General features: G+C 45.4%; 1 protein-coding gene across 1 annotated transcript in view; it reads left to right on the top strand.

Moving 5' to 3' along the window:
- The first annotated feature begins 2,071 nt into the window (after window positions 1-2,071).
- The window catches only part of RASGRF2 (Ras protein specific guanine nucleotide releasing factor 2), a 97,422-nt gene continuing 83,950 nt past the window's right edge, over window positions 2,072-15,543 (top strand). The window contains exon 1 of the mRNA XM_040091037.2: window positions 2,072-2,356. Within this exon, the coding sequence (XP_039946971.1) occupies window positions 2,072-2,356 (285 nt within the window). The remainder of the gene's footprint in view (window positions 2,357-15,543) is intronic.

Genomic DNA, 15,543 nt, shown 5'->3' with positions numbered 1-15,543 from the left:
GCTTCTAAATTTAACTCATGTCATTTATTTTTTCAGTGTGTCTCAGGTGACCTGATGGAATGTGGATGATGTGTGATCATTCGTGATTTATGCAAAAGCTTTATTAAAGTACAAATTACGTAACAGGCTGGGACAAAAGCCTGCAACTTTATCTTGGCAAAGATGGGTTCTTGTTATAGGATGTCATCGTGATGTACGACGTGCTTGTTCTGGACAGCTCCAGCTCTTCACTGAGTGTCAGATGTCTGAACGTTCCTCTGAGTGGCAGTTTGCTGCTCTCCCTGGTTTGATTGTCTTGCCTTTTGATTCCACCGAGGGACACGACATTCCATGGAATTTTACACATGGAACCGATGCACTGACTCAGCACTGGCTGGGAGGAGCCCCGGCAAGGAGGCATCGACAGGGGCAGGTGAGGCTGCGGTGCCTGAGATGGATGGACACGAGTCCCGTCACACCTTCCAGCCACCCAGGTGCTGTCCTGCCCAAAGCCTGGACTTCCCTGGACATGATGTGCTAGGCTCAAATTTCACTGAGTGAAGACGCAAGGCAAACGAAGCCAGTTCCAGCAGGATTTGTGTATCTGTTTGGTTTTTCCTAATACAAAATTGTCTGTTGACAAGATGAGAGCCTTGCAACCCTGCATGGGCCTGTAGTTCCTGCAAATAATATACAAAACCACAGGTGCTGACACAGACCACACAGGAAATATTTTCTAACTCATTCTGTGCATTATACAGCAATACTGAATATTGTAACTTCCACATTTTTATTCTTTTTTTCTTTTTTACTCATGAGACACAGCAAAGCAAAAGAGAGAGAAGCTACATATGCAAAATACATTTTCAAATGAAATAGTTCCAAGGCTTTTCCTGAAGGAACTCTAAGAGGAAGTTTGAGTTGCCAAATTAAAGGTGCAGTGCCCTGTAGTTGGTAGAAATTTCCACACTGGTTATGTTTTACGTAAGACAATTCTGGATGCCGGCTCCCTCGCCGAAGTTTATTTGCTGTAACCGAGCTGTACAGGTACCACCGTGCCGAGGGCAGGAACCAGGCTGAACCTGCTGCCACCCTCGCTACCCCGGCGTTGAGAGCACACCCGCCCCGCTCCCGGCAGATTTTCATTTCGGCATGTGCGAGCCTCCTTCTCCTCGGCGGTGCCCGCCCGCGGTGCCTCGTGCTGCAGCCGCCAGTTGGGATCTATAAATGGTCCCAATCTGCGGCAGGCGAGCCCCGGCACACGGCGGAGCCCCCGCAGCCCGTGCCGGGGTGGTCTCTGCGCGCACCGCGGCGCCCAAGGACGTGCGGGGTTGGGGTTCCCCGAGGTGACACCTGAGTCGCCCCCCCCCGCGCCTTTATCAGCTTGAATATCGGGTGAAAAGTGACGGGTTTCTGGTATTGCTCTGGGGTTTCTCGGCTGCCTTTTGCTTTAATTCTTTCGCCACGGCTCGAGTGCCAAGTTACCGGCTCCGGCGGCCGCGCTCGCCCGGCCCTGCCGCTTTCCAAGATTTTCGCTCGAAGAATGGAAAAGGCGGAAACTATCGAGAAACCGCGGGGCAGCCCCAAAACAGCCCACGGCTCCCGGCCCGGCCCGGCGAGCGCTGCGCTGCCAGCGGGATGCCGGGCCCGAGTCCCGCTCCGCAACCGGCCCCGGAAGTGTGGAGGGGTGGAGGGATGGGAGGACGGGGAGCGGAGGGATGGAGGGATTGGGGGGAAGGAGAGCGGAGGGATGGAGGGATGGGGGGATGGAGAGCGGAGGGATGCGGGGATGGGGGGGAAGGGTGGAGGGGGGCAGGGACCCGGGCGCTGCGGCGGCGGCGACTTTGCTCTTTAAATCGCTCTCCAAAGCGGATTTACGGCTCATCCCCCACGTCAGCGCCCGGGGGGCCGCTCGCCGCCGCCGCCGGTGCCTGGGGCGGTGGGAGGCGGCGCGGGGCGGGGCGGGGCGGGGGCCGGGGGACACCCGGGCGGGGCGCGGGGCCGGGGCCGCCCCGTCGGTGCGTGCCGGAGCCCATGAATTGCTCCGTGAGCGCCCGGCGAGGCTGCGCCGCGGCCGCGGGCTCCGGGCACGATGCAGAAGAGCGTGCGGTACAACGAGGGGCACGCCCTGTACCTGGCGCTGCTGGCCCGCAAGGAGGGCACCAAGCGCGGCTACCTCAGCAAGAAGACGGCGGAGACCAACCGCTGGCACGAGAAGTGGTTCGCCCTCTACCAAAACGTGCTCTTCTACTTCGAGGGCGAGCAGAGCGCCCGCCCCGCCGGCATGTACATGCTGGAGGGCTGCAACTGCGAGCGGGTGCCCGCTCCCAAGGGATGCGCCGCGGGCAGCGCCAAGGATGCCGCGCTGGACAAGCAGGTACCGCCCCGCGCCCCGCGGGTGGAGGGCAGGCGGGGAGGGACAGCCGGGCGCTCGGGCCGCCCCCTCGCACCCCCGGCGGTGCCGCCCCCGGCCCGGCCCCTCCAGGAGTGCCTGTGGCTGCCGGGGCGCGGGCAAGAGCGGCAGGCACCCGCGAAGTGGCCAAGCCGGTGGTTTTTGAGTCCGCACTGATGACTCTTCCTTCCTCCCTGACTCTTCTGTTTCCAGCCCCAGTGACAGCACGGGGAATGTCAGTGAGGTGCCCGGAGTGCAGCATCTCACAAACCAGGTGTTCAGACATCTCGATGCCAGCACTTCTGCCGTGCAGCTATACATTTCTCAGCAAACTCAGCACACAGAGGCCAAAGTCCAAAAGCAGGGCAGGGACGCTGAGGAGTCACTGAGCCCTTCCCTGTGGGGCTGCCTCTCTCCCAGCGATGCTCTGGGGGGAAAGGGGCTCTCCGTTCCCGCTTGGGGCCGCGTGCGTCAGCCGGGCAGGTGTCTGGGCGGCCGGGGGGAGCCCGTGCCTTGATTTGCATCCTGCGACATCCCACGGGAGTGGGAAGGTTCCTTGCCAGGCGGGTGTTGCGAGGCCGATCGTGCCTGAGATAGAAATGGTGGCACAACGCCCGAGCCGATTCTTGCCCGGCTGTCACGGGGAGGGGACCGCCGAAGGCTTTGGTGGGATTCCTTCCTCGGAGGGGTGTCCATTCACAGAGCGTGAACCGCCAAATTCCCCCTCGCCGCTGCCGGCCCCAGCTGATCCTCCCCAAAGCTTATCTGTTTGACATGCATGTGTCAGACCAGTGAGTGCTTAAATACTCTCCTGTATTACATAACCGGGAAGGAAAGGGCGCTGTAGTTGTTCGGCGTGGATAGAGAACGGGTATCTTAACCACACACCTCCTGTTGCCTCATCCTAATTCTTGATCTTGTTTGAAATGTGTTCGAATCTGGTCCTGGCGTGCCCTGGTGCCTTTCTTCCTGAATGGGAGCAGCCCAGCAGGTGTCGGACTGGTTTGGGGAAGTTTGGGTGGCTGTAGGAGCGTGGTTTCGGGCTGGCTGCAGGTGTTTCCTCACGCTTGTGAGAAAGTGACACAGACCAAAGCCATGTTCTGAAACCGAGCACATCACTGAGCTTTCCTGGAGTGGCAACTTTGCAAAGAGAGCTCAGAGCCCTGTCTCATATTTGTGCATTTTTTTCCCCCACCTATAAATAATCCTGGTGTGCTTAGGCAGCCTCTGGATGTTTCATGGTTAAGTGAGAGAACTTTGGGGAGCTGGGATGGTTGTAGTTATGTCATATTCACCCTCCAATTCTCGCTTATTGCTTCGAGGCATGTTTTTATAGCGTTATAAACACAGTACTGGAGGATTCCCAGATGATATTAAACGTGGATGTTGCCCTGCCTGCTTTACATTGGTTTACTACACTTGTTTATCAGTGGTGGTGTTAAATTACAGCTTGACTGAGAGAACTGCCTGAAAACAAATCCCTTCCATGTCTGTTCTCTGGGAGCCTTAAGTTGTGCTTTTATAGTGATGAATGAGTTGTTCATAATTACATCTAGTAATAATTACAGGGCAGGAAGCTGAGCTTTCATTGCTTCAGATATCAACTATGCTGGTGTTTTCAATAGCAGACTGCTATTAAAAAGGCAGGAGAATGCTTTTTTTTTTTTTTTTTTTTTTTTTTTTTTTTTTTTTTTTTTTTTCCTCCATGGGATGCTAATTTGAATTTTCAAGAGACATCATCGGGAAATATCCTTTTCTGTTCACCTTTTGCTTGATCCCAAGCTGTATTCAAAGCTTTTGAGTGTTAGTAGCTTTTACAGATGTTTACTCCTTAATGGACACCCTTGTTTGTATATACACATATAGACACAAATCATAGCTAAGGGGCACAGGAAATTCACTCAGTGACTAAAACTGATCCATTGCAAGGAAAAAGAAAAGACAATTAAGCAGTCTTTTTCATTTAGAAACTGTGCTCGTATTCTTAAAGGTGTAAAGTAATAAGCCATGAACCTTCTGTTTATTAACAGAGGCAGGCAAACTTACTTTAATCAGGTGATAATGAAGTTGACATTGCACATGCTAACACCTGGCAGTGAAAAAAATGTATGCATTTAATTTGCTTTGATTTCACCACACAAATATATTCATGGAATTAAAAAAAACCCCCAAAACAAACAACAACAACAACAAAACCCACAAAAAACAAAACCCAAAACCACCACAAACAAAAAAAATCCACAGAGAAACTCTATGGCCATTTCTGAAGGATCAGATCTCTCTTCTCCAAAGGAGGGACAAAAGATAGAAGTTATCTCCTTTAGTCTAGGTTTTATTGACCCGAGTAACTTAGACATTAGAGCGATATGTGCTATAGAATTACACAAATGAGGGAGAGAAGGAGAAATTAATCACACGAGAGAGCTTCATCAGCATGCCTTGAGTGGATATTTGAAAAAGCAGTGCATTTTCTCCAAGTTACATAATGAAGATTATGGAAGATGCTTGTAGGACAAATAGATTTTGTTTTCCTTAACTTGCAGATCCTTTCAATGCCAGTTTTCAGTTGTTTGGGCATTGGTTGTCAGGCCACGTGCCAGCTGAAACTCTGTATATTGTCAGAGCTGAGTGGGATGAGTACTGGGCTGTGCTGTCCTGCACAAAACGGAATTTTGGCCTCCAGATGTGTCCAGCTTTGGTGTCCATCTCCCAGCCATCCCAGGTGCTGGTTAGTGACACGTTTCACCCCTGCTGGGGCTACTGGGGATGTTAAAGTGTTACAGGAACCAGAATTCTCTGGAAGTTGCCAAATGCCTTCATAAGATTTGCTCTAATATTGCAGCATTAAGGGACTGAAAAACAATTGCCATGGCAGAATGCTCTTATTTTGCCTTTTCCCATTAACATATTAGTGTGTGGGTTTTTTTTTTTTTCCTTCAGAGGGATACTTGCTTCAAAGAAAAATCTGCTAAAAGTACAGAATCTGTCTTAATAATGACTGCATAAAGAGTGAATCAACTGATATTCTGGAAATGTGCGATCAGATAGAATATGCTGCATATACTAAATGATCTGCAGAGGGAATTCTTGTTTTTAAAGAAAAGTATTTTGATTTCACTGAGATTTTAGAAGAGTTTTCATGAGCCCCAAACAGGTATTGGTGTACACTCTGATTTCACATTTCAGAATTAAAAAAGGAAAAAAAAAAAAAAAAAGAGAGAGAGAAGACAAAGGATTTATTGAAAGAACAATAATGTGGAAGATGTTAAGTTTCAAAGAAGCAAATTAGGACATGTAAATACCACATGCAGAAAGCTTCTGATTTTAGTTAAACTGCTTCTTCCCAGGGGAATTGAGGGTTGTAAACAAGTGAAGCTCCCAACAACTCTTTCACTGTGACACTGAGGTTCTTGATGAGAATATGCTTCAGCTTTTCCTTCAAAAACTCTGGAAAGAGAATGGCTGGCTCTGTCTCAGTGAGGGGTTATTCTCTTTCAAAAGTAAAGTGAAATGCCCCAAGTCATGCTTTTTGCAGTGCTTCACAATATGCTGGCACTTGTTATCCAGCAAGTTCACAGATACTTTTTTAATACTACTGGAAACAAGTGATTAGAGGAATGTAAATATTAACATTATTATTATTGTCCACATTGGGAGGAGGCCTGTGTGTTTAGTTTCTTTCATAACTGTGCATTGAATACATGGAAATGTTCTGATACTGTTATTAATAACTGTCTCAGAGTATTTAAGGTTGTAAATGTTACATGGTTGGAGCAGAGATATTCTTTGTATCTTGCCTGCAATAATCTTCCTCCCACTTAGCAAAATAAAACACAGTATTAGGTCCATGTCCCCCCAGATTAACAGAATCCAATAATTTGAATTTTTTTCTGTCTACTGGAGCTCTGGTTTTGTAGAGGACACAGTGATTTTGTGGTGTTTGGACCCTCTCTATTTTACACTTACTCCTTGGCACAAGCAACCAACAGCTTTTGCTGTACTTCTCAGCTACTTTAATGCATGTTTAACCTAGCAACAGGACTTAAAGGGCAATTTTAAATGAAGATAAAATTAATTAAAAGTTACTAGCTTTTTTTGGGCAACACCCCCTGCATTGCTCAGCATCCTGTGCCTGTTTAATGTTGTAGATGGCAGAGGAGTGTTGGGTTTTGGGGGTTTTTTTGGCACTTTCAGGATTAGTATTCTCCATAAAGCTCACTGCTTGCACGTGGGTAGGGAACTCCCTGTGATGTTCCAGTGAAAGGCAGGCCAGAGACCACCACGTTTTAGAATTTTTCAGGAGAAATTAAAAAATAATAGGTAAGTTTTTCTTCTCAGCATCTGACAAGAAATAAAAAGATGTGTTGTTTTTTGTTTTCTCTCTTTTTTTTTTTTTTTCCAATGGACTACCTTCAACAGAAGGAGTTAATTAAAAAAAGATGGCTATTAGTGCTTATGGGGTTAATGTTTTTGTAAGATCTTTTTTTGTAAGATCTTTTCATGGCAGGGTCTTTAAATTGTTCTTGTGTGACAACAGCTTTGGGGTAACCTGCTCTTGGCCTCCTTCCCAGGTTGTCCCTGTCCCCCTGCTGTCCCTCACTCACTGTCATGGGATAACACAGTTTGTGGGCACATTCCCCAGATACTTCAGACTCTTCAGGTTTGTGTTTAAGGGGTAGCAGAAAACGAGTACCTGGCACTGTGCTTTATGCAAGCTGCAGCCAAGGGGTTGCCTCTTCTTCTCTTTGTGAAGAAATGAAAAGTGAATTTACACTGACCTAAGGCAACAGGTGGGAAATAAATACAAAAATTAATAAAACAACAAGCAAACAAACAAACTAAAAAGACCCCAGCCCCAAACAACAACCAAACAAATGTATGCTTAACCTAGATGTGCATACGAGCCAAATCCCCCCTGTGTTCTATCCAGGGACTGAGATCTCCTCTTTGATAAATGTTTTGTGTTTACTTAGTAGTGAGCACATTTTGTGAATAAAGAGAAGAACAGGGAAATCTCACAGCCATATTTATTGCCGTTTTGCCAAAATTTAGGCATATCCTCCTAACTCTTAAAAATGTATATTTCTTCTGCCATGTTACCAAATGGGTTGTTTGTAACTGTGCATGTGTGGGCAACCTACACAGCTGATAACTGAGTTACAGGTAGGTGTAGTTTATTTTTGATATGGCTTACTCCTGAAAGGTTAGTTGAATCCACACAGACGTAGCTTGGAGAATATCAGTGACATTTAATAATCTGTTATTAAACCTTTGGCAACCTTCGTCTACATCAAGTGGACTATAGTTGCCAAAGGCTTTGGTCAGGAACCTAATCCTGATCCATTTTGTTTTCCATTCTTGATTTTTGGTCGCCCTTGAGGGTGAAAGCAAGAGATCCCACCTGGATGTCTGAGAGAGTAATTAAAAGGATTGAGGGTAATAGGACCAGATTTTGGTGAGACAAAGTTTTATTGGAGAGAAACCACGTACTGAATTCCTCAGCTTTTCCCTGCAAGGCTTTGTAAGATCCCAAAACACTACAATGTGCTCTAACAGAAGTGCATAATCTTTAATTAAGTTATTAGATGATAATTAGATCCCAAGGCAAATGACATTTGACAAGGGCTTGTTTGTGGAGTTGCTGGGAAATGCTTTTACTCAACAGGTGAAATGTCGACGACTGAGTGACTGGAAGGACAGGTCAGACCTCACTTGGAAATTCAAAACCCCAGAGCCTAAAGACCAAAAATGTCACTCAATCACTTCCCATGTGAAAATGATTTGTGCCACAGTCCCAGCCTTGAACGTTGTGCCAGGGATGTGCGAGGTGACCAGAACCTCCCTGCTGCAGGGCAGCGCATGGTGGTGATGAGAACAGTCAAAATAAATTTCAAATAAAGCACTGCAACAGTTTAACATGAATTTCATTCTTCCACCTGTTTTACAGCCTACTGCTCATTTCATTTTGTCTCATTTATTGATAGAGTTGCACTGATTTACCTTATCTCTTTAGTTCCTCAAATGTACGAGATCTGTAGAAAGTAAATTCTGACCGCATAAATAGCAACTCAGTTCCTAATTTATTGAACAATTGTACTTCATTTATCTTAATGTGCCTTGATCTCACTTTCACACTTGAATTTTAATTTTTTTTCTCTGCTTTCTGGGCTGATGACCAGTTGGATGTGGCTCTGTGGGTGGGCAGGGTTTGTCAGGGTAGAGAACAGTGCTGGTGTTGGTGGGGCTGTGGGTCAGCTGCTGCCTGTCCTTGTCACTGCAGGAACATGGGAATTTAGGCAGCAGCTCTTCCCAGTTCCTTCTGTGTACCAGTCATTACTGATTGAGGGTTGGGTTTTTTTAACACTGTGCCTCTGCACTAAATGTGTAAGAACATATGCTTCCAATTGAGCTTCCAAAATTTTTTTTTTTTTTTTTTTAATTTGCCAATCCTGTAAGGTTTTGTTTTTGAGCTACAGAATCTGTATTTATAGAAGCAGAGGCTTCCCCAAGTCAGTCCAGCCATTTCAGTATCTTTTGATGTTTGCCATGAGCTCTGAAGCAATTGAATTTTTTTTGGAAGTGTTTATAAACTGCCAATTCTGGGAGTGTGGTAGGTGGTGGTGGGGTGGTGGTTGTTTTTTTTTTTTTGTTTTTTTTTAATCTGATCAGCTCCGCTACATGTTAAAAAACAACAACAACGAAAAAAAGGATTGTGTTTTAAGAGGTAAATGCCATAACTATTGAAAAAAATCTAGAATTATATTCTTTTCTGTCATGGTGCTGTGAAACTGTGACTTTTGTCCATTTTTTCCCTTCTGAGATTTTTGAGTGTTCTGTAAGGTCTGAGTAACAGAAGTTATCTGATTAATTACTCTGCAGGCTTGAACTAGTGTGATTCAAGTTCTTGAATTACTGCAAGATTTCCATTGCACTGCAGTGTGCCCTTCACAATCTTTCAAACTCAGCAAGCTCATTCAATTGCTTTAATTCATTGTATTTAGTTGATTGATTTAGCTGCATTCTTAAGATGCTGTGCCTCTGTTTGGCATTCTGTGATTGATTGTGAGCGTCTGTAGATGTCTGTACCTGCGCAGAAGCGGGATGCAGGACAGGCGCTGCTGGCAGGATTTTGGGAGCCCCACCTGAGCTGGATCCTGGGGCAGACAGGGAAGTCCTGACCAGTGGGGCCAGGGCAGTCAGGGGAATTGGTCACTCCATCCCAAACTGGGTGTTTGCATCTATTCTGACATTTCCATGTTGGACCCTAAACCACAATGTGCTATTGGTGTTTTCCCTCTGATATCTCAGGGCTATGCTGGCTCCTCACCTGTTGGAATTTTAGGATGGCTGCAGGTGACCACTGTTTCTGTTTCATTCTGATTTCTCTTCACTTCTTCTGCCTTACACAAGATGTTTCTCCTATTTCAGCAAATGCCAAATAATTTTTATTCTTCTCTGGAATTGTGGGAATCATGTTCAACACCTTTGACAGGATATTTATGATGTCCTCCCAAATGGAATCAGAATTTATTTTTAACCCTATGCATTCATGGACGATCAGACATGACAAGAAAATTGCAACCTTCTTTTGCACTAGTCATGTTCTCTTCAATTTGGTTCTCACAGAACCATTTTAGTGAACTATTAAAAATGCTTCCTCCTAATAAATCTGTTGCAGAGAACTAAAAATGTGCAGGCCAGCTGCAAAGCTCTCTTGAGAAAATGCTGGGAGAAGTGGAGGAAGTGGAAGTGGAGATGGAGGAGTGGAGGGTGCCAACAGAGACACCCGTGCAGAATCAGTGTCATGCAGGTGACTGTGTGTGCAGGTGAAGGGAAAAGCAGTGCTAATGGCCCTGGGGTGACACTGAATGCAGGAGGTGATAACCAATTGATAATCCATTGCATTTGATAGCTGAAGCATTGTTTCCTGCTCTGAGAGCTTCACCGGGAGCATCAGGCAAGGGAGGGCTCCTGGGGTGGAACTGAGCGCTGCGTGTGTGATTTTTCCAGATTTTTATGTTGGTTTTGTGTCACTGAGGTCTTGCGGTTGTGCTTTCTTGGCCCAACAAGTATGTGATGACTGAGAGAAATAGCAGGGCCTCCTTTCTTGTAAAGTACTCAGAAAAGAATTGTGATTGTTATTAATAATGGCAATCAATCCTTGATTTGGGGACCCAGCTTGGCTCAGGAGGTAGACATGCTGGGAGGCAGAACCAATCTCTGTGAATGTAGTGGTTAAAAAATAAAAGTGCCACTTAAACACCAAAGGTCAATGGATTTATCTCATCAGGCATCCAAACTGAGTTGCATCAGACCCTGGGGTTTGTGCTGACCACTGTTGCAGTAATTCCTTCTTGCCTCACTGGCTGCTGTGAAAATAAATGTGTTGATTTTAGGGGAGCATGTGAATGATGTACTGAGAGGTGTCACAGGACGTGGCGTAAGAAGTTTCTGAATGCTGCTGATCAGTGTGTAGGGAGATGTGCTTGCGAGCATCAGATCATGTCTCACTTATGTGTGGTGACTGAACCAGGATCTGCTGAGAGGAGGATGCTCTGAAAAAGGTCTGCAGTCGCTGCGTTTGCACACCTGGGGCTGCATTTGCACTGCACCAAGCACTCTCAAACACAGCGTTTCTCCTCACCTCTCTGTACCTGGTTTTGCAACCCAACTCCAAAAACTACAAAAAAAGAACCCCCCCCAAAAAAACCAAAACCAAACTGAAAACCCCAAACTAAACTTGAAACTGACATACAAAAGCTTGTGAGAAATGAAGCTTTTTGACCCATGACTTTGGAAGCAACCACACAGAGACAACTTGTTTGGGTGCAGCTGTCCTGCTGTGATGGGTGCAAGCTTGCAGGCCCTTAGGGAGGGGTTGTGCTCATATCTTTGCTGCCTGCTGTGCTGCAGATGGGAGTTTCATAAGAGCATTACTGGCACGAGGGCAGCCCGGGCTCACTGGTGTCCACCGCTTCCAGCCCTGAATGCGCAGTGACCTGAGAGAGCTCTGCTGTCAGCAGGGCCAGAGGGGCTGCAGACCTGCCAGAGGCCTGGCTGCACCACTGGGAAGATGCTGAAATGATTTAGACAGAGTGGATCTTGCCTGGATGCTGCCCTGTGTCCCTGTGGCTTTGGGCCAGTGAAGGGAGCAAGGCACAGCAGCCACTCTGAGACACCTTGATGCCTTGGGATTTTAGCTTTTATATTTTTCATATACCTGTGATCCTGCAATCCTTTAGTGTATAATTCTCAACTCTATGCACAGTGTCAGTGACTGCTTCCCCATTTTGATCAGACACAACTCCTCTCCAGGCCTGGGAATCCAGGACACCTCACTGTCTCAGGCCTGGAGAAATGTAAACAAAAGTGAGTTGGGGAGAGCAAACCTGGGGTAAATGACTTCATTACCTGAAGCTGTAACTGGAACATCAACCCCCAGTATGCAAATGGATCAAACTTATAAGAGTGTGGTATATATCTCACACTTAATACCTGTGACCCATGGTCCATTTTTGGGTGTAGCCCCTGGGGGGGCTTAGTTTGCCCAAAATGTACCTGAAGGTCCTTCAATAAATAGAACTACTTTTTATTCTCTTAATTTTGTCTGGCCTCTGTTCTTAGGTAGCCCAAAAAGACATCAACCTGACAAACTGAGAGTGATGCCAGGTGGTTCTGTGTGAAACAAATAAATATGGAAGGGAGGGGGGAGAAAATAAAGTATCTTCCCAGCACTGATTTCAAACAGGCTTTCCCAAAGATCACTGGCTTCCTGCAAATGTGTCTTTGATTTTTTTTATTTTTCTTTTACTTTTTTTTAGGGCATTTGAACGTATATCTTATGTGTGTTCAATACCTGGGTGATACAGAACAGAAGGATGCTTGTCTGGGTTATGTGCCCTGAGTTACTTGCCACTTGAGCCCCTCTTATGCCGTGGCCTCCTGGTGAATCAGCTTCCTGTCTGCTGTGACTTCTGCAGACGCAAACCAGCCTAATATGCGGAATTCTATCCCATCTGCTGGCATATGGGTGACACCATCTGCATGGGGATGTTTGTTTATCCTTGCAGCCTTTCTGGGCGTTCAGCAGTGGCTGCATGGGTGACACAGGAGTGGCTCCCACGAGTTGTCATGAGGTGTCACCTGTGAGTCTCTGCACACAGCAAGACCTGAGAAATACCAGGTCCCCAGTTCTGCGTCTGGGCTGTTCCTGCTCTACTTCATGGCTTAATTTCCCTCTGGGACCTGTTGGGGGCCCCTTGCAGGTTTGTTCTCCCAGGCAAAAGTTTCTCCCTGGTCATGCTGATCTCAGTTGTACCACATTGTTTCAGGCAGCTGATACTGGAAAGAGTTTTTATTCCTAATATTTATTTTGTGAGTAGGTTATTTGTAATTGTAGCAGGTCCTCTTAATACCACTTGCATTAGAGGGGTGAATGTATGAGGTTTTTAATAATTGACATTCATTGCCAGGGTAATAGCAAATTCACACATTTGCTCCCTCTTTGTGGTGTCCCCCTCTCTAACCATTTCCCTCCTGCATTTGTTTTGCCTCATGCAAATTTCAAACCACTTTTGATTAATATTTCTGGCCTGGTTTCTGCCCCACCAGTGCTGGTGTGGTGCTTCCAGGCTGCCTCATGTGCAGTGCTGGGAGCTCTGGGAGAGCTGGGTCAGTCCCTGTGCTGTTCTCACCGGGAGCAGGACTGAAAATAACTCCAGGTGTGAGCCAGAACAGAACAGGAACCTGTGTAGGACTTAGTTCATCACTTGTGTCCTTTCTCATGGATTCTCCAACTCATTGTGTCCTACTCCTGCAGCTGCTTCAGCCGCTTCCAGGGCAACCACATTTTATTTCTTGCTGTGAGCATCTCTTCCCCTCCTGGCTGGGAGATCCTGACTTTCTGCTGTCGTTTTTAAGGTGGGTGGAGAAGTGTAAGCAACCAAGTCCTCTTACTCTGAGCAGTGTAAGGCAGCTCATCTTTTTGAATTGTGTTTTTTCATATTTCCTAATACATTTTGATATTTATACTTTCTCACTGTACGATAATGTCAGCATTTGACAGCTACATGCAGTAAAAACAGATAATTTTTTTCTATAAAATTACTGTGGTGTAATACAAAAATCTGGGATTTTCTAAATTCTTGAGTGGCTCAGGGACACAAACCTGTCTGATTTTGAATCCTTCCATATTCCTCAATGATTTCCTAATGCAGTCCAGTGGCACCCAGACTTTTTGCTTGAGTGAACCTTGAAAACTGTGAGGTGGTCACAGTGATTGTCAGAAGTTCCTGAGGACTGGGAGAGAGTAGATAACCCTCATATCTCCAGGGATGGCTACAAGGGAGGGCCAGGGCAGTACAGGACCAGTCTCACTGTAGTCTCTGGGAAGGTGATGGAGAAAATCCTCCTGGAAAGCATTTCCACACACATGAGGGCAAGGAGGTGATTTCGAGTGGTCAGTGGGGATCCACGAAGGGGAAACCACGCTTGAACAGGCTGATAGCCTTCAACAGTGATGTGGACTGAAACTCTCCAAATGACTAGGCCCCAAGGACAAGTGAAAGATGATATTGAACCTTCACCCAGGACATTTAGTTCTAAGATGGGACTGTTGGCCCAAGTAGTAGGAATTTTTTTATAAGGAAAACCAGCAAGGCTTCCCACTCTGCTTTCTTAAATTTTCCTCTCTGCTTGTTGTCAGGAAGTGGAATCACGTGTGAAAAGAAATATATATGCCAGGACATTGTTTCAAGTTGCTGTACAGTCTTGTCTTCTTTCTGGAAGAAATTCACTATTGGCTCAGAACCATAACAAAAAATTCAGATTTCTTAAGAATTTACTGCAAAATAAAAAGACGAAAACTCTTTCTGTCTTTTTGTGCTTTTGACGTGTTTTTTTTTTCCTTTAATGCACATGTTAGTGCACCAAGTATGTGGCATGTATTTTCTATTTTACTTTTTTTTTGCTGGGGGAGTGAAAGAGGTTGTTTTCTTTTTAATCGCTTCCCATCTGATTTAAATTTAAAGTAGTCATTCTGGTTTGGCTCATGTTTAAATTGTAGCAGGAAAAAATTGTGCAACTATAATAAACTTAACTTTAAACTTTTTTTGCGCTAATGAACAGAATGTGATATAACTGCTGCTTACTCAAGCTGAAGCCTTTTTTCCTTATCTTGAATTACTTGGAATATATCTGTAATCCAGTGGTTTTCTGCCTTTTGTATTCTCCTTGTGTTGAGCAATAACAATATTTTCAAAAATGCTTAGTTTTGCCGCCCTGGGAAATGTAAAATAAATTCTTCTGTTGTATTAATACAGAGGTAGAAGCACAGAGGGGGGCGTGGTTGTTCAGCCTCATGACGTTCCAGACATTGCCGGGATTCACCTTGGCTCCCGTGCCTGTCACTTCTTTACGTTTTCTTTCCGATTTTTCCCTTACCCTTTCCTTGTCCCTGCTGTTCACTCAGGTGTTTTTTTTATTTAATCTCCTCCCCCAGGGGTGTATTTGGGAAAGCCCTACTTGGTACTGAATGTGCATCACTTAAAAAGCTGGGACACCCCCTGGCACAGCCCAGTATTGTGAAGGTTTGTTTATTCCTACTCCACTTACTTTCATAAAAATACATAAATGGTGTTTCTTATATCAAAGACATAAATTAAATGTCTGTCCTTTACCTGATGTAATTTCACAGTGGTGGATCATTTAATCTAAGTGACTTCAGTAGACTTTTCTAAATATATCAAGTGGGACCAGGTGCCTGATCTGCTTAATACCATGTACCTTTTATTAAGGGTTGATCAGCTGCCATTTCCATTTATATTTCCTGATGTTCTTTCTTGATTCAAGGTTATTTTTAAGTCACCCAGGTCAGGAAGGATATGAGTGGGGTGGAGTGCTGAGGGAAGTATGGATAATTAATGGAAAACGTATTTGAAAGGGAGTTTTGAGAGCTTCCAAAGAATAGTGTTCAAATGTAATTGACTCATTTGTTTAAAAACACTTATTAGATTCAGGCTTCTCCCTTTTTCCTCTCAAAACCCTCTGAAACATTTGCCCATAAAATTAATTATGACTGAGTAATACTTATATCAATAATAGTATCCGGTTCTGCATGTATTTTATGTACAACCTGCAGCTTCTGTTGTAGATTACTCATGTAGTGAAAATGT

Source organism: Hirundo rustica, chromosome Z (genome assembly GCF_015227805.2).
Source record: "Hirundo rustica isolate bHirRus1 chromosome Z, bHirRus1.pri.v3, whole genome shotgun sequence".
Classification (NCBI taxonomy): Eukaryota; Metazoa; Chordata; class Aves; order Passeriformes; family Hirundinidae; genus Hirundo; species Hirundo rustica.
The sequence above is the reverse complement of the archived record's forward strand: the minus strand, read 5'-3'. Positions and strand labels throughout refer to the sequence as shown.